The 19,103-nt window shown below is 35.6% G+C and overlaps 1 protein-coding gene across 1 annotated transcript; it reads right to left on the reverse strand.

Annotated features, from left to right (window-relative positions):
* Positions 1 to 1,930: 1,930 nt before the first annotated feature.
* LOC130726037 (sulfate transporter 2.1) lies at positions 1,931 to 18,729 on the reverse strand. Its single transcript, XM_057577247.1, has 12 exons — positions 18,267 to 18,729; positions 17,954 to 18,002; positions 17,613 to 17,820; positions 16,457 to 16,631; positions 15,923 to 15,988; positions 15,573 to 15,803; positions 6,600 to 6,726; positions 6,106 to 6,392; positions 3,613 to 3,806; positions 3,408 to 3,496; positions 2,654 to 2,730; positions 1,931 to 2,355 (listed from the first exon to the last, which is right to left on the reverse strand). The coding sequence occupies exons 1-12, from the start codon at positions 18,561 to 18,563 to the stop codon at positions 2,230 to 2,232; spliced, it is 1,926 nt and encodes a 641-aa protein (XP_057433230.1). The 5' UTR covers positions 18,564 to 18,729; the 3' UTR covers positions 1,931 to 2,229.
* Positions 18,730 to 19,103: the final 374 nt, after the last annotated feature.

The following is a 19,103-nucleotide window of genomic DNA, read 5'->3' on the forward strand; positions in this document are numbered from 1 at the left end:
AACAAAAAATTATTTCTTATATTTTCTTGAGAATTTTTAGCTATAGGTGAAAATAGATTGAACTAGAATGACTTTGCTTAAATTGAATTGACCTACTTAAAAAATTTAAGTCATGAATCTGATCTGTTACTTGTCATAAGCTTTCTTTTAGGCCTAAGCCTGATTTGTTTCAAAGGGTACCGGCAAGGCTGCACTCCACGCTCTAATCAGCAAAGCTAATGGAAAAAATAAGGATTAGGTTAGGAGGAAGTGTGTACATGGGTTGTGTCCGATGGTATGTATTTATATACTTAGGGTATTTCGAACCTGCAAGGCACTCCGACACTTAAGTCAACAAAGCTAATGGAGAAATACGAATTAGGGCTAGAAGAAGTATGTACATGGGGTGGTGTGTCGTTGTGTATTTTTTTTTTTGATAGGCAATAAGGGATATATTGAATAGAAGTATAAGGGGTACTTCAACCCAATACAAAGAGAAAGAAGGAGAGAAGAAGAGACAAGCTAAAACTTACATGTACAAAAGACCCTAAAAGTGTTGAAACTACCCCACCTAATACCTCCTTGAAAATAGACTTAACAAAACAAGTCTCATTAAAACCTTACTAGGATGAAACCCCCTTGAGAAAACCTAGCAAGGAAAAAGAGTACCAATTTTGAAAAGTCAAGATGAAATTTTCAAGAAAGTTTACAAAGAAATCTAATAACCCACCCCAAACCCAACTGCCCAGCCATACAAAAGATAATTCACCACCGAATGAATCCCATATAATTGTTTGATCAATATTTCCAAACAAACAAATAGCTCCTCCATAAAAGGTCCGAACCAGAATTGTATTTATATACTTATGTTATACTAAACATGTAAGGGGTTGTCCATATGATAGAGATATGCAAAGATATAATGGATATTAGTCTGTAATATAATATATCACATTGTTTTAAGAGTCATTGTTCTCGTATGTGCACAATGTTGTCGATATTTGGCCACAGAGTACATTGATCTATTATTTTATTTCGTAATTGTTGCCCCGAACTTGAGTATCTGAGGCATTATGGTGCTTCGAGTTTCAAGATTTGAGATGGTCTCCGATCTGCGACAATGTGATGCATGCCTGCCCCATGAGGTATAATCGTGATTCGAGATGATCTTAAGAGCTTCAAGGAATGTGTCTGAGATGATATGAATCATATGATCCATACTCGTTCACCCATAAGGCGTAACCTTTTGTACCGACGCCTTGTCGGAGGTCACCCAAAATGAGAGGAAACGTGCATGTCTCATCACAGTTTGATCGTTGATGGAGCAATTGAATGTGTGTAGCTTTTGGGTTGGTGAGAATTGGTTTGGTGCAATTCTCTAAAGGTGGTGCGATGATGTGGTTTAGGGTGCGAAAATTCGTCTATGCCTTCAGTTGGAAGGTGAAAGATTGGCTTAGTCCCCGGTTCAGTGCCTTTAAAGTTGGAACTTATGCGTTATTTGTCTTCTTCCTATATCTGCCTCCTTACCAAACTTCTGCCTTTCAGTGAATCACTTCTTGCTGGAATCTTAAACTCTTCCCTGATTTATATAATAAGTTCTTCAAGTTTCTACTGTTTTATTTTTTTTATTACATGGTTGCATTCACGCCAACTTCATCGTGATTTTAATATCGACCAGGACCGGTGGGTCCATGCTAATTGCGTTGGTTTATACAAGCTAATTGCGTTGGTTTATACATGAGTTATAATATGTTCACACCTCTCTTTTTCTTCCAACTCATTTTCACCTTCTTCCTCTTCCTATCTCTCTTTTACTTTTCTAATAATCATATCTCTCACTTCTCTTTATTTTATTTTTTCTCTCTAGAGGTGGAGGTGTGTGAGGTGTCAACAAAACTTTTTCCTTTCTACACAAATTTCTTTTAGGCCTAACTTAGTTACAGAAAATGACTTTCAAATTTGTTTTCACACTCCACAACAAATTGCTGTTTTATTAAGCACACAAATTGTCTGAAACCTGCACAACTAACAATTACAAGAGGACTTATTCTAATATCCCACTCTTTGCTTAATGCAATGTGGGACATGAAATCCAACACACAAGCAAGCATCGATCATACTGTTATGATTTTTTAAAGATACAAATAACAGTTAGATGTTTTTATTATTATTATTTTGCCATATGTACATATCTCCTTATGTATGGAGAAAATGGCAATAAAGAGATCAATTATCTAGTAGCCATCCAACTTAGAACTCACTCTTGTAGCCAATAGCTTCTTCAACAGTCAGATATATTCTGCCTCCAATTTTGCTGACAAAGTTGGACACTTTTAGCTTGTGAATCACTTGCCACCTAGGGTTTGCAATGGCTAACTGAGAGAACAATACAAAAAGTAGTAAGTCAAACCTCAACATTATCCTAACAGAGATCACAATATATATGATTTGTGGTTGATTTTATGGTACATGCTGAAATGCTTGGTTAAATTTCTTAAAAAGAATGAAAAGTAAAGATTAGTGCAGATAAATATTAGTATAAATTTCATTGAGACCTAACAAAATAACAATGAAAGAAATTTAAATGAAAGATGTGATAGTAATGTGATTAAAAACAAGAAAAATAAGATGAAATATATTATGATGCAGAATACTAATAACACTTTAGTATTACCTGTTTCCCATTTGAGATCAACACCTTCTGCATTTCTTCTAGGGAAGCAATTCCGGAGGTGTCAATGTCTACCAAATCTATCAGAAAAGATTACCAAAAGTTAATCACATCAGCAAACGAGATGGTAGTGTTAACTACATCGGTCTAAATTACCAAAATTCTTATATTCTCTCTCACACACTTGTGTGTATTATATATATTCAAGGTACCACATAATTTACCTTATATATATAAGTAATTTTGAACAAGGTTGTAATAGGGAGAGACCTATTTGGGCCTTCTTCTAAAAGGCACCCTTTCTCTCTTGTAATGTTGTTTCCCATTTTAATAAAGCTGGTGTTTGTTAAAAAAAAAAAATAAGTTATTCTGTTTCCTGTCATGGATTAACTAAATCGTTTCTAAATCAATTATCTAACTAGCTATTCGTAACAAATTCAAGGAAGCTCTAGATGAACCAAGATGGAGATCAGCTACAATTAATGAGGAGTTGAAAGCCTTCCAACAAAATGAAACGTCAATTAAGTCTTAGATTTAGAGGTTATGCACTTTCGATCTTTATCAGGCTGCTTCTGAAAGATTAAGATTACCCACCTAGTCAATTAATTATTCGACTATGTTGTGGCAATAACTCTGTCTGTAATATCCCCCATAAGTTCAACATGATCACACAAAACATATTGAAATGGACAGGATTTTCATAAAAAACAAGCTAATTATTAGCTAGAGAGTATATATACCCAAAAAAATGACTTACTTGAGGTTTCCAGAATGACGAGTTGAATGGTATTTGTTGAATTTCCCTTGTCATCTTTGGACTCTTCCTGAGTGACCCATTTCATGATCCTTGAAATAACAAAATTTTAAACATTAATCAGTTTATGCATGTTTCATATTATACTTCATAGTTGATCTTAATGCATGTTGTCCTTCTTCTCATTATATTCTGTAAGCAAATATACCTTTCTCTAACGAAATTGGCATTAGCAAAGCAAAGCAACGCAGACTTGACACGTATTACAACAACCCCTGGAATCTGAACAGCCATAGGATACTGATAGACATCACAGAACAAAGAAGTCCCAGGAAGTTTACCTAGAGCTTCTGTGTCAGGTCGAATTGAGATGAGAATGATCTTTAAAAATGATATCATTACCTGCCAAAAATGAGAATTCAAATTAATTTTAATGGCCGGGACATTAATAATAGGTGTAACTGACAGTATCCCTTAAATTAATTAAGCAACAATTCTCATAAATTGGGAAAAATAAAACATATTATAGAAAGTAAAATATGAAAATAATATTTTTTAAAATATTAATAAAATTAATGACACATCTTAATATATATTTTTTTTAAACGATGGTAATAATTTTTCTCATGATTAATTTTTACTCTTCTTCGTAATATCTTGTAGCAAGTGCGGAGGATATATGTTGCAGCTAAAATTAAATTTGTCCATTAATAGTTGTGCATAACTGTGGCCCCATTTAAAAAAGGGCTGTCACATGCCATGTCTAACAAAGATATACAATATGGCTTAGCTAACACCTTTCTTAATGATTTGTTGGAAATATTTATACTTACTTTTCTAGTTTTGGATCGTTTTGGTTTCTATTTTTGTTTTCAATTTTCATTTTATTTTCCTGTTTTAATTACAGAATATTGCACAATTATTTTAGTTTTGTTTTCAATGTTTTTATATAAAAATTTAAAAACAGAAAATAAGATAAAATAATGGAGATTTTTTTTAATTAGAACAACATTATAAAAATAAAAAATCGAAATAGAAACCAAATATACTCTCAAATTTTAAGATGAAATCTCTCAATGAGAGTGAGTGGAGTTATTCCATATAGCACATCCAGTCTGCATCACACTTATATGTTTTAGGGGTGGGGCATACCTTTTTGACTTTTTGTATAATGTCTCACTCACTCTTCTGCTTCAAATAATTAATAAAATTATGGAGATATATACATATGATACTCTGAAATTCCTAGCTAGTGTGAAAGCACCCAAATCAACCTTACTATATTAAACAATAATCATGAAAGGCAATAGTTCTATATGTGAGCACAATGACACGTTGAGGTGGAGCCAATTGAACATTAATTGAAATGCAAGTGAGTGATGCAGCTTAAAAGTGCTAGTATTGATTCTTCGAGAATTAATATAGAACTTAATAGTTGAGAGGTCTTCAGTGAAAGGATAATATAGTGGTGCTGAATTATGGCTAGAAATATGTTGACTTTCTAAAAAAGGGAATTGATTTCAAGGCATGTTGCAACATCATTATAGCGAGATAACTCCAGCAGCAATAACTGACATCAGAAATTTGTATTTGAGAATTGGAAATTTATCATTGAGTTTTCACCCATTATATTAAAGGACTGCTAATGAAATAAAAGATATAATATTAAATATTTATAAATTATTTATAAAAAAATTAAAAAAAAAACTGAAGAAAGAATTAAAACAAAAAACAAAAAATAGAGAAATGTTTTTTTTGAAAGTAAAATAGAGAAATTAGGTATGTTGTGATATGATGAAATTTTAAAGAAAATATATAAGTGGTGTAAAATGAGAGTAATATATGGCTAATCATGTAAAGTGGCGAATGATGTACACTGATTTTCAGATGACACCTATAATTTGTGGCAATTTCATAAACGAATAATGATTCATAGACATCTAAATAGTAGAAACACCCCAAACACCTATTTTTCCTGCGGATTTGGCCAAATAATACACTGAACTAACCACCTAAATACACATGACTAACCATAAAGCACATAACCGTGTAAAGTTGAAATTCCTAAATTAGGGATTTGGCCAAATAATACACTGAACTAACCACCTAAATACACATGACTAACCATAAAGCACAGAACCGTGTAAAGTTGAAATTCCTAAATTAGGGATTTGACCAAATAATACACTGAACTAACCACTTAAATACACATGACTAACCATAAAGCACAGAACCGTGTAAAATTGAATTTATGAATTTCAACTGAGTTTACACGGTTATGTGCTTTATGGTTAGTCATGTGTATTTAGGTGGTTAGTTCAGTGTATTATTTGACCAAATCCGCAGGAAAAAAGGGTGTTTGGGGTGTTTCTACTATTTAGATGTCTATGAATCATTATTCTTCATAAATTGCTGAACTTTTTTACTCTACAATTTGTGACTGTCAAGTGTCACAAGTGTCACCAAAACCAATGTAAACAAATCATTTTATACTTTAATAGCAATTTTGATACAAGTTATAGCTAAATTTAATTTTCTAATATTTCATTTTCACATATTTTCCTTCATAATCTTTTGTATCTCTACTCAATGGATGGACCTGGATTATGTATCAACAAACATTTTCCTTTTAATAGGTGATGAATAGTTGCAAGTGATAAAGTCAAACGAGGAAAGACTAAGAAGTGGCAATGATTAATACCGCCGCTAGAAGACCAATCTCCACAGAAGCAAAGAGAACCCCAAAGAAAGCTCCAGCGCAAGCAAGAAAGTCTAGCTTATCAACCTTCCAAATTTTGCATGCTTCTGGAATGTCTATGAGTCCTGGTAGAGCAGAGAGAATCACTGAAGCAATAATCGCGGTTGGAGTGTAATACAAGAGCTTTGTAAAAAACTGCAGTGATATCAAAACGGTGATGGCCATCACAATGTTGGATATTAAAGTTTCACACCCAGCCGCATAATTAACAGCAGTGCGGGAAAACGAACCTGCAACAATGGTGGAACAGTTAGTATATATATACACACTTGCATAGTCAAACAATGTGAACATTTATTAATGGGTTTATATTTTTTCAACTTATAAGCTAATTTACCGCCATGGCTATTCAAGAAAGCTAGCTTAGTTTAGAAAATGATTAAGCACTTAACAATCTAATTCCATTGCTAATTTATACGTGGATCAAAGAATTGTACCAGTTGCAACATAGCAGGAGGTGAGAGATCCTATGATGTTTGAGAAGCCTATTGACATCATCTCCTTGTTTCCATCTAGTTGGTATCCTTTGATGGATGCAAAAGATCGCCCAACGGCAATAGATTCCTGTATTGGGTAAACACAAGTTAATTGGATAACATGAAGGAGTTTTTATTAGTGGAGATGAAAGGATTAAATCTTGACACTGCACAATTAAAATTTGTTTAGTTTTTTTTTTTTACATTGGAAAGATAAATTGCACCCGTCATGAATCGATCCCTGGACATCCCCTTCCCAACCCATATGTCCCACAACTCCTACAACTTAAACTATCATATAGAGACTTATTTAGAGATTATGAGACTTGTTTAGCGATTACATAATTACTTAAAAGGGGTCATAGATCATTTCGATAATCCCTTCTTAAAATGATCTGAACTTTAAAAGGGGATCATCTCTGCCATGACATGTCCACTATATGTGCATTTTCTCCCCTATGTGTGTGATTATGTGTGCATGTGTATGTATGTACATCGGATGTATGGGATAAAAGAGTCTTTTTAAATGAGGCTGCATGGAAGAGTAAATATAATATTAGGAAAATGCTAAAAGGCACGAGCCTTTACAGCACGAGAGCGCACGAGAGTAAAAAAAAATAACATTTTTAAAATTAAAATTAAATAGATTGAAATTTCTACATCTTTATCTTCGGTTATTCCTCTCTTGTATCCTTGTGAGATGCTAACTACAGGCCTCGCGAGAGAGAACAGTGAGGTCCTGGGAGGGGAAAGTCTTGGTTCTCCGGCAAAGGGTTCAAGAACGAAGCAGCGGTAGCCATTTGTTATCAGATGAGAGCAAAGTAATGGAATTGGCAGATAAGGAAGAGGGGCCATAGGAACATGGTGTTGGTGGAGGCGAAGCAACGGTAGAGATGGCGGTTAAAAATCCAGATTTGCTTTTAAGAGCTCCTCCAATAAAAGCAACTTCTTACCCAAAATTGCTTGATTCTTCACAAAAATGAAAAACCCTTTCTTTTCAATTTTTTATTTTCCAAAGACTGGCTTGAATTTTTTGATAACAAGGGAAAGCGTGGGTTTGAGTGATAAACTGTGATGAGGGATATAAGAAGGAAGAGAAGCAGATGGGTGGGGATTGGGGAGGGTGGGTTTGATTTGATTGATGAATATTGATGGCTGAGGGATAAGGGGCAGGGCACGTGACTGTAGAGAGAGAAAGAGTAGCAATTATGATGAGTCGTGCTCTCTCGTGCTTTGTTCATCGTGCTCAATAGCACTGCTCATAATATTATATCTAATCATAAATAATAATATATACTTAAGAATCAATTAAGAACTATAAGAAAGATTGATTTAGGGTTAAGTCAATGTTGAACGTTTTTTTTCGGTCAAATTTTCCTTCCAGAAATTTTATTCATGGATATTCTCCTTCCCAACTCATATCTTGCAGTTCTTACTATTTGAGTTATCATTTAGAGACACGTAATGTTAAATATAATTTGTAATGGTTAGTAGCAGCTACACCAGCGTAAAGTTGATGCTAAGTAATGAAGTTCAATTGTATCACATTAAAGATAACGTCGGCTAGCCGCTGAATAAAAGTTGGTTTAGGCCAGTGACGAATTCCCTAACCAAATTTGTTTATGGCCACCGCCTATTATAAGGGAATTCTTGTCAACGATATTGTCATCGACGAAACTAATGTCAATAGTGATAACTCTAACGAATTAGGATGATCCAACCCTTTAATCGGTAGATGAGTTTGTATTGGTCTAGGGGATGATAAATTCCAATGAAATATACGCTGGTTCCCTTTTATAAGCTCTCACACTCTTTCATTATAAAAAAATTACAAATAGCATCGACCAAAAATTGACACTAACATGCAAAAAATCACCGCAACAACCAATTTAGCGTCGTCTTAGAGTTGGTGTCGGGGAAGACATTAATAGGCTTAAAGCTAGCTCTTTAAGTCGGACGCAAGGTGGACTCTAAACATTAGCGTCTACTACTTGAAACCGATGCAACTCACTAGAGATAATGGCTGATGCTAAGGGTGATCCGTTTACTGTCAGCCGCATAGGCCGACTCTAAAACAATCACATTATAAGGGAAGTATGAAAAATTGAAATAATGATGTCGTGTATTATAGAGCAGGTGAAATTGAGAAAGTTACCAAAATAATTCAAATGCAATAGGAATAAACTACTCAAAATAGTCTTGAAATTATTAGTAGGAAATACAAAAATTGATAGCCACTTTGTGGGTGTCTACCACTCTTTGGTTGGCAAGGTTTGTATTTCTAATGCTTGGAGTAGTAGATTAGTAGGGGTGGTTCCAATGGGAAGAGCCACCAAACGGGAGGTGGATGTAAGGCTATGAAATTTTTTATGGATAGGAGGCTCATTTGGAAGGGGTTGGGCATGTCTTGGGTTGACGAAGCGGGAGGATATCATGCTTGGAGTAGTAGATTGGTAGGGGTGGTTCAAGTGGGAAGAGCCACCAAACGGGAGGTGGATCTAAGGCTATGAAATTTTTCATGGATAGGAAGCTCATTTGGAGGGGGTTGGGCATGTCTTGGGTTGACGAAGCGGGAGGATATCATGGTGGAGGGATATGTGGCTACAGACATGGGGGCGAAGGGGGGAAGGTTGCAGCGGAGGTGAGGTTTTTGAGTGTGAGGGCATAGATTATGGGGTGGGGGAACACATGGGTGGGAGTGATGAGCGGCAACAAAGAATTGACGGTGGTTACGCAATGTTGTAGTGGTATGAAAGTGGAGTGGAAGGTTTGTTTTGGGAATTTTTTATAATGTTGGAGAAGGACAAAGGCTTATAATTTCACATATGCGATGAAATTTGTGTCATTTAGTGTCGACCTGACGAATGCTAAGTTTCCTGCAAATGAATTGAGTCATACACACGCCATCTTAGTTGTTGTCGAGGCTAAAACAGAATATTACACTCAAACCATATCTCACTCTGACTCTCTAGCATCGCCCGATTATTTCCCCCACCTCCCTAGCCCATTTGTACATTGAAAGAATGTGTTGATTTAGCGTGAAAATTTAGCGTCGACCATTACTTAAATGCTAAATTTGATTGTTTTGCGTCATCCAATTGATGCAAACTAGAAAAGAATCACAGAAAATTCACAACGACTTCACCGATGTTAGTTAGCATCAGCTCAAGCGGAAGCTAAACTCATTGGCCAATGTTGCATCCGACCTTGGACAAATAGTAGTGGCTAAGTTTCGACGCTACATCCATCGGCCAATTTAGACACAGAGCGAATCAACGTTAACTCCATGTGCGGACGATCCAATTCTTCAGCGGAAAAATTTGCATTGGTCATGCCGACACTAAAAATCATTCGTATGGGCCTTTCTATCTGCCAAAACTTCCTCAAACCCTACATTATCTCATCTCTTCCTCCGTCCTCTCCAAGTAAGCCGCCCGCTACCACTCCTCCTTGTAACCCTCCTCCGCCGCTCCTAGAAGTCACCATCTTGTGCACTTCGCCCATCACCCTCCTGATTACCCGATATTATCCTAGTTTTTAGTATCTTTTCGTTTCTTATTTTTAGCATTTTTCTTTGTCTCATGTAGTGTTTCATCATTTTTCATGCATTTTTTCCTTTTGTTTTGCATTTGCATGTGTTTGGTAATTAGGTGGTTCTTTGGGGACCTTTGTCATGTCTTAGCATAGTTTTGGGTCTTTGAGTAATTTTCATTTAGTTTTGGGTCTTTTAGCTAATCATCATTAGACTTGGGGTCCATAGTGTTAATTGATGCTTGATATTCTTGATATTTTTCCCAAGTGCTTTAAATGTGTAAGCTCAGGAAAACTGATGGAACTTGAAAGGGCAAGAGACTCGGAGCCTTGAATGGTGCATTGAAGAAGGCTGAAGTCAGGATTTTGGGCGAGCAATTGGTGCTCGAGCGCCCATCACTCAGAAGTAAGAATGCTGAAAAAAATCAAGATTGGCGCTCGAGCGCCCAGCACACAGATATTTTTCAAGGAATTGGTGCTCGAGCGGCCGACACGTCAGAATTTCTCTATAAATAGTTGTTAAGCTGTTTAGTTCAACATCTTTTGTATTTCTTGTCATTTTCATGTATTTTTTTTCATTCCAATAAAACCTAGAATGAGGAAGTTTTCCAGAGCTGAAAGGCTTGCTTGGTGGAGTGGGAGGTTGACCCCTTAGGGGTGGTGCTTGAGCACCATGGAGGAAGGTGACAGCTCCTCCTAAAGGTCATGACTCCTATCTACCTTGGGTTTCTCCTTTCCTCTCCTCCCTTCCATGTAGGTTTTTACTATTTCTGTGATGTAATTTGATTCACTCTTGTTCAATAAACCCTTATGCAATTATAATATGGAGTTTTCATTGTTTGGAGTTCCTTTCCATGCTTAATGCTTCTTTAGGTCAATTGGTGTTATAAGAGCTTTCATAATTCATAAACATATTGGAAGATTGATATGGGTTATCGTTAGCTTAGTTCATAAAAAAGGGAGAAACATCTATGTCTTAGGTTTGTTAATTTCCTTTGAGCTTCATGTATCAATTGCCCCTTAGATGATTTCTATGGCTTGCATTACAACTGGAAAGTGGGTGTGAGTTTAGTAAATGAGAGGAACCACCCTTTGCATTAGTCATCCAAGGAAATGTTTGTATTTGGGTAGGGTTGAGGTTTTCTAGGTGACAATGGAAGACTAAGACTCTTAGGTAATAATGTCTTAAGTTGGGAAGGAGGTCTAAATCGAGTGACAGTCGGAACACTCATCGCTTAGATAGGGTTATCTAGTTAGGAGCTAAAGGGATCTTTAGAGTGACAGTCTTAGATTCCTTCCACCCAAGCATGAACTTCTTTATATAGGAACAAAGCTTTGGGTATGTCTCATCGAGTAGGTTTAGAGCACAATGCTCCTTTAGAGATCACTAGGACTGCAAGGAATTGAGGCTAGGGTTTCGACGGGAAGGTTTACCTAGCTAGGAATAGTGGGTGGATAGCTCTTATCAGCATCTTGAATGTTAAACACATCTTGTATGAGTATAAGGGTTGAGAACAAGTTGTGCATCAAGTGAAGTCACTCCCTAGGCTTGTTTCTTCTTTCTTTTCTCGTTATATTTATTACCTTTCTCATTTATATAAATTACTATCTTTGAACAGCTCATCGAATATCTAGTTAGGAAGATTAGTACGTAGCAACATGATCCCTGTGGAGACGACATAACCCGATATTATACTACGATTGAGTCTTCAAAGAGATTTAATTATAGTTATTTCAGGACCCTTCTTTTCTTCAAAATCCCTTTCATCACCTCCCTTGTAATGTCTCACCATCACCCCCACCAGTACCGCAAAAAATGCACTTAAATTTTTCGGTGGCTTGACCAACAATAGTTATCCTCAAGTTTTAACAATTTAGCATGAGTTCAAGTGGAAGCTATAATCGTTGGCCAATACAACATTCGACCTTGGACAAATCGCGTTGAGTAAGTCTCAACGCTAAATCCACCGACCAGTTTAGGGTGAGAGAGAATTGACGCTAACTCCACATGTGCACGACCCAATTCATGGGCAGAAACATTTGCATCGGTCAGGCCGACACTAAAATTCATCTATTTCTCCGTCCAAGTTTTCATATAAGCCTCTCTCTGCCAAAAATTGCATGAATCTTACAGTCTCACTTCTCTTTTTCCACCCTCTACAGGTCAGTTGCCCTACGCGGTTGCTCCTCCTCCTGGGCCTCTCTCTCTCTCTCTCTCTCTCTCTCTTGCCCCCTCCCGCCGACCCATTATCACCACCCTACTCTTGCCGACCCATCGCTGCCCTAGTGTCGCCCCACTACTGTGTCATCTAGTACTTACTATCTTTTTCTGGATTTGGTGGTATTTGTTCATCAATTTTTTTTCCGGAGAAGTATATTATTTGTGTGGCTTGTTGCTACTGATGAGGTTAATTTACTGACTTTATTGAGTTATGCTTCATTACATTGTTTATCTATGTGATACAGGTATCGAACTGAATATGTTATTTATTGGTTTGAAAAAGTGTAGTTTAGGATCAAGGGGAACGACAAGGGTGATTTGGCACATGTACCTCTGTAAATTTATACTAATTTGTGGGTTTTGATGCTTAAAAGATTATGAATTATAATTATTTTGAGTTTTATTTTGTTAGGTTGTGTTTATGTTATAAATTGGTTTGCCAAAGTGTGACCAAATATATGGTAAGGGCAGTCTCAAAACTTGTGAAGAATAGCGATGTATTGGTGATCATTTACTATTTTTGACTAGTTCGATGCAAAAGTGGGAAACACTATATAAGAATTATAGAAATAATTTCATGTATGTAAAAGTGAGAAACACTATATAGGTATTCTATAATTATTCTCATATTTGGATTTATTGTATGTAAAATTTAGTTCTGAAATATAAGAATTATAGATTTTTTTTTGATATTGAATATCTATTGTTAATATGTAATGAATTAATGTAATACAAAAATAAAATAACCGTAACCTATAATGTAAAACTGATGAATTGAAAAACTTAACGAAATGATGTAAATATATGGAATAGGGCTCAAAATGATCTTAAATGCATTCCAAGGAACACAAATCTGGACAACCACCAAGTAAAGGTTTGTGTATATTTCAAGTCCATTTGATGGTAGATACTCAACCAATGGAAAGGGAAAAATACGATATGAGTTTTCCTCTTCGAAGAAGAAGTATACGTGCAAATGAAATGCAAGTGTTGTTATTAGTCACCATCGTCACTTGTCCTCTTATCCCCACCATTTTTGACACCATATCCATCCCCTCCATTCAACAAACAACATTCAGGGAGGCATGAAGGGAACTTTCTAAGACACCTCAACATACCAGACACTCATCACACACACCTGACCTGACTCCTTCTCACTGAATATGTAAGTTGGTAAAGGGGAGATTTAGATAGACATATATCCTTGGAGATCCTCAACATAAGCACAAAGAGGATATGTTTTGGCGACGAGGGTAAACCAACAATTTTCCTAGAGAACAACAGGTATGTTATATTTGACTTAAATATTATTAATATTTTTAACTATATTTTACTATCATTATATCATTGATTGCGTCTTTTACCCGGTAGGTTGGCCTCAAGGGATTGTAATCCAGACCCAATATCGAAAGGGGATTAAATATTTTCAGACTATAAGGAATGGTAAAGCCATTTGTAGGGAATGGTAGGAGACATTCACGACATGTTTATAATTTTCATGTTTTTTGTGTTAACTTCATTTAAATTATCCATTATATGTTATTTACATTTTTGACATTACAATTTACCCAATCACAAAAGCATATTGGATGGATCCCTCAAGATCAGCAGTCTGTGAACAAGAATTGTAAGCGAAAATGCTCACATTGCTTGTTTGAGATACTCAAGGATGAGTGAAGGTCAACGCAAGACCCAACTAGATAGGAGAAAGGACCAAGCCAACCTTCATGGTTTTGGTCTTTAGATTTTTAAGTAAACATCTCATAGAAGGCAAAGAAGAACTGGGCGTCAGAGAAGTGGAGCCACTTCACACTGGTGGCTTTAGCTCAACAGTTGAGCATGCTAACACTTAGTATGTTTTTCAACTTAATTAAGATAGATTCAGATTAGATTTGTATTATGAATCTTTAACCATTATTATCTATATGTTATTCTAGTTGAGATAATTAAATAGAAGAAAATGTTGAGGAGGTCTTCCAGTGTACACACACGCAAAAGAATGACAACAGCTGGGTCGATAAATGAGCAAGAGATAGACAAATAAATGTCAATGAACATCCATTGAGTAACTTGTAATATATATTTTATGTGTTGCTTTAACATTGTTTTTTATTTGTTCATGCTAAGTTTGAGAAAGGAGTTCAGATATGTCTTTCAATCTTCAGATAGCAAGTCAGTAGAGGTTGACTCCTCCATCCATACCCAATATGGATTGAAAAGAAGGGGGGAGCAAAAAAGGTCAAATATATCACGACGACACATGACTACACATTACAAACCCGTTGACAATGTCCACCCCCCTACACAAGAGTCAAGAGCCTCACAATCGTCTCAAGCTTCAGGTTTACGAGATGACCCTTGAGTTTCATGAGAAATTGATGAGGTTGTAGAAGGAGAATAATTCAATCTGAGAGCATATGGAGCAAGCGAATGTCTAGACAGGGGCAGAAAATGAGGCAATTAAGACTTATGAGGATGTGCAAATACATGAAATGACTTAACATCTCACGTGCTTGATAGAGAATCTTAGGATTTTGCAAGCCACAAACCATAGTGTTGCTCATGTTGCTACTGTACTTTAGCCTACTCCTACTGCCGCTTGTTGCTGCTCTTCAACCTCCTTCAGCTATTGTTGCTTCTCTTCGCGCTACTCCACCTAATGCCATTGGATCTTGTTCACGAGATGTTGCTGCTTGTTCTTATTCCCGGCGATGGTTTTTAGGGCTATCATGTATTTGAGCTCTATTAACTTTTTTTTCAAAAAAAATTCTAAAGTTACTTACGTTCTTTTCCTTCGATGCATCGACGGTATGAGTCGTCAAGAAATAGAATGGTCAGTAAAGTTACAAATGATTATATGTATTAATAATCGATAAATTTTTCTGACATACCTATTACCGACGGATCATGAATCGTCAGTAAATTAACATTACTAACGGTTTTTTGTCGTTATGAACAATATTTAGTCTAGTGATTGTATTGTTAGAAATTAATTAGTCATCCTCGTTGCCTATCAAAAATAACTATCACCTAAAATATGTACTTCTCTATATACATAATATATTTATGTGGATATATGAATATTGTTAGTGTGAGAATGTTATATATACAATCATGTACTAATTATGTAATTAGATTATGTGTATGCATGTATGTTAGTGCAATTATAATTGACTACTCACAGTAAGTGCAACAACAGCAACGACAAGTCCAATTTTGGCCGCTTCTCCAACATGAGGATTGTTGAAGTCTAACTCATGGAGGGAGCTTGGATTCAATCCCCCTTTGACGTGTTTCACAATTTTAACTCCACTTTTATCAGCTCGTGTCAGAAACACAATTAGAGTTGATAGTATAATGGACACAAGAGGTGCGATTGATGCCAACCAAAATAGCTTCTTCTTCTTTTTTCCCTGAAAAATGGAAATTAACCCCCGTCATGGATTAAACATTGATTTGAGGAAATTCAAATTCAAACCAGAAATTAATTAAAGAAGAAAAAGAAAATAAAAGCTTGAGCAATATTACTCACCAGAAATCTAGTCGTTAGGATGAAGATCAAGAACGAGCTTCCAAGGATAAAATTACGAGGCTGCCACTGTAATCCAATATATACAAGCATTATTAATATGATCATATGATGAATCTATACTTATTTGTTAGCTGTTGTTGATTATAAATTTATAACTATTTGCAACTTAGGGTATTTCCTACTATCACTATCAATGAGACTAATACTCTCAAAATCCGAATCAAGTATAAATCTTTCTCTATTCACACTATATATCAATAGGTTATTCGCTAAACTAAATGGTTAAAAATCTTAGTATCTACCCATTGTGCCGGTAATTCGGAAGTGTGACATGAAATTTATCATTAAGGAGGGGGTCCACAACCGCAATAAATCGTGTGCTACTAGGTTGTGCATTATTAAAATGAAAACTTTCCTTCTTAAATTTATTCTTAGTGTCGAAAGCTAACTTTATTCTTAGTGACTTTCAACCAGCTCCCAATTTATTGGCAAAAGAAAAAGTAAATGAATAGAGAAGGAAAAGCGTCTACATACAGGATTATGAAGTGCTTCCCAAACAGCTTTCATAACAGAGATTATGTCGGTTTTGGTGGTGAAATGAGTGATGCCTAACAGTCCCTTAAACTGTTGAAGGCCAATTACAATGGCTGCTCCAGCTACAAATCCAACAATTGCAGCATGGGATAGGAAATCCACAAGGAACCCCAACCTGTTAATTGGAAAAATTAGAAGATTCTCATAAAGAAAAAGTAAATATAGATTAATTTGATCTTTCAAAATGTCTAGTTCAGTTCTTTCAAAATGTTAAAATTAAATATATATTTATTAATCTTTTCAGATTAATTTGATCAATTTTTTCATCTTTTTACTTTTAAATTTAATGGTTTTAATTACTTTTTATCATGTTAGAAGAACGAGTCTGATCGGGAATTGGTACCCTGTATGATTCAGTCCACTTCAATAATGGACCCGACAGAGAACCGGTCAAAACCGTCCAAAACAGGTAAAACTTGTTAGAACGGTCAAAAATCGGTTTAAACCCGATCATTCATTTTCTTACCTTTTTTCTAGGCTATGATTCCATGCAAAAAGGATAATCTACGAATTAAGTAGGCTATTTGTAGTCCTAGAAGGGTTAGCTCAGTGGTAAAGAGCTAGGGACATAAGGGTTGGGAAGGGGAAGGTGCAGGGTTCAAATCCTGAAAGGGTGATTTGAATGAGATTTTCTAACTTACTAACAACTAACCACTAACATTTGTCTATAAAAAAAATAGGCTATTTGTAAAATCAGTTGTTAAAAATCGCTATATATGTATTTATTGAAAGTGAAACATTTATACATTATATGTCATTATTTATATACTTATTTAAAAATATTATTTAATTATTATTGATTTAATTATGGTTCGATTCGAATGGGAACTAGTAACTTGTATGGTTCGGTCCACTCTAATAACAGATTCGACAGAGAACCGGTCAAAACCGTCCGAAACCAAAACTTGTCGGAAGGGTTAAAAATTGGTTATTTTTAAAACAATTATTTCACATTCATTCCACATTTATTTTATGATAGAGATAGATTAGTGATGTGAGAGTAATGTGAAGAATTAAGAGAATTTTTTTTTGAAGAAAATAAAACTGAAGAAAAATGAATACTAAATTAGATAGAATATTTGTAGAAATTTCTCACCTGAAGAGTCCGAAAGCAGTCTGAAAGATTCCCGCAAAGAGAGTGGTGAGGAAAACCAGCTTGGTATAAGCCACTGGATCCACAGCAGGGTCTACTAATTTCTGAACCATTGAGAATAACAGCAGTGAAACCACAGCTACTGGACCAACCGCTACCTCTCTCGATGTTCCCATTACAGCATAGATAAGTGGTGGCACAACACTTGTATCTAGGTCGTTATTTAATCACACAAATTTAAAAAATCAATATCAAATGCAAAATTTGCAAACTCAAAAGAAAAAAATAACAAAGAACCTGAAAAACATGAACATCACAAATATTGAAAAAAAAAATTAGCTTACAAAGGCCATATTGAGGATCAAGATGTGCCAAGGTCGCATACCCAATGCTCTGCATTAAAAGTTGAAATAAAGACAAAAGAGTTAACATGTTTTCTTAATATTTTTTGTTACATTGGAAAAGTACATGTTTTCTTAATTAATTGAGTCATGATATAGCTACTACATGATTTAATTAGAAACATGCTGATTTATGTATCACGTTTTCTACCAGACACACAGACACTTTGTAGCGGTTTTTAGCCCGGTTTCTGCCATAAAATAGTGGTGCGTACACTAATCAATTAATCAATTAAATGTCATTAGAATTACAAACCTGGGGAATACATAGACTTGCAATAGTGAGACCTGCAAGAATATCTTTCCTGAATTTAGCAGCGGTGTAGTTTCTGCCCCAAGAAAGAATAGGAAAGATCCCCTGCAAAAATGACATGAGGGTGTTGCAAGGTTGATCTTTGAGATAACTAAGCTTCCGTGGAAACTGTGAGATGGTTTTCTTCACAGAATCTGTAACCATGTTCCACGCAGTGGGGGGCTCAGGGGCGTTGAGAACCCACTGAGACCTCACCTCCTGGGTGTTCTTCTCAATGTCCAGTGCCACTAAAGAAGCCATAGTATTGAAGTGTTTGGGAGAACTCGCCCTGTGGAATCTAACTACACTCTCATGAACTTTGGATGGTGAAACTTACCTGGATGATTGAAGAGCGCAGCTGTGGGATTCAAGGTTTGTTGACAAACAACGCAACCTTATATATAGAGCAAGAAAGACTTGCTTGATAATAGTTATGATATATTAACACTCACAATTTCTTTCCTATATATCCAATATAATTTTCACTCACTTTATATCCTTTTATCAATCTTCTATTTTTCTAGCTATCAGCCTATCACATCATTCATCATATCACTCACTCATTTTTCGAGGTGTGAGTATGTAGTGGTATCAAATATAGTTTTTAGCTTAAGATTAATTACATTATAAGTAAAGTATTATATAGAGCTAGCTTCAAATCAGGTTTGATATATACTCACTACATTTTCCCTTCTTTCCAATTTTCACTCACTTTATATCTTTCTATCCTATCACATTATTAATTATATAAAATATTCATGCTATTAATTTCTAAGTACGAGTGTGTTAGGAGTGTGAAGA

Source organism: Lotus japonicus, chromosome 6, assembly GCF_012489685.1.
Source record: "Lotus japonicus ecotype B-129 chromosome 6, LjGifu_v1.2".
In the NCBI taxonomy this organism is placed as follows: domain Eukaryota; kingdom Viridiplantae; phylum Streptophyta; class Magnoliopsida; order Fabales; family Fabaceae; genus Lotus; species Lotus japonicus.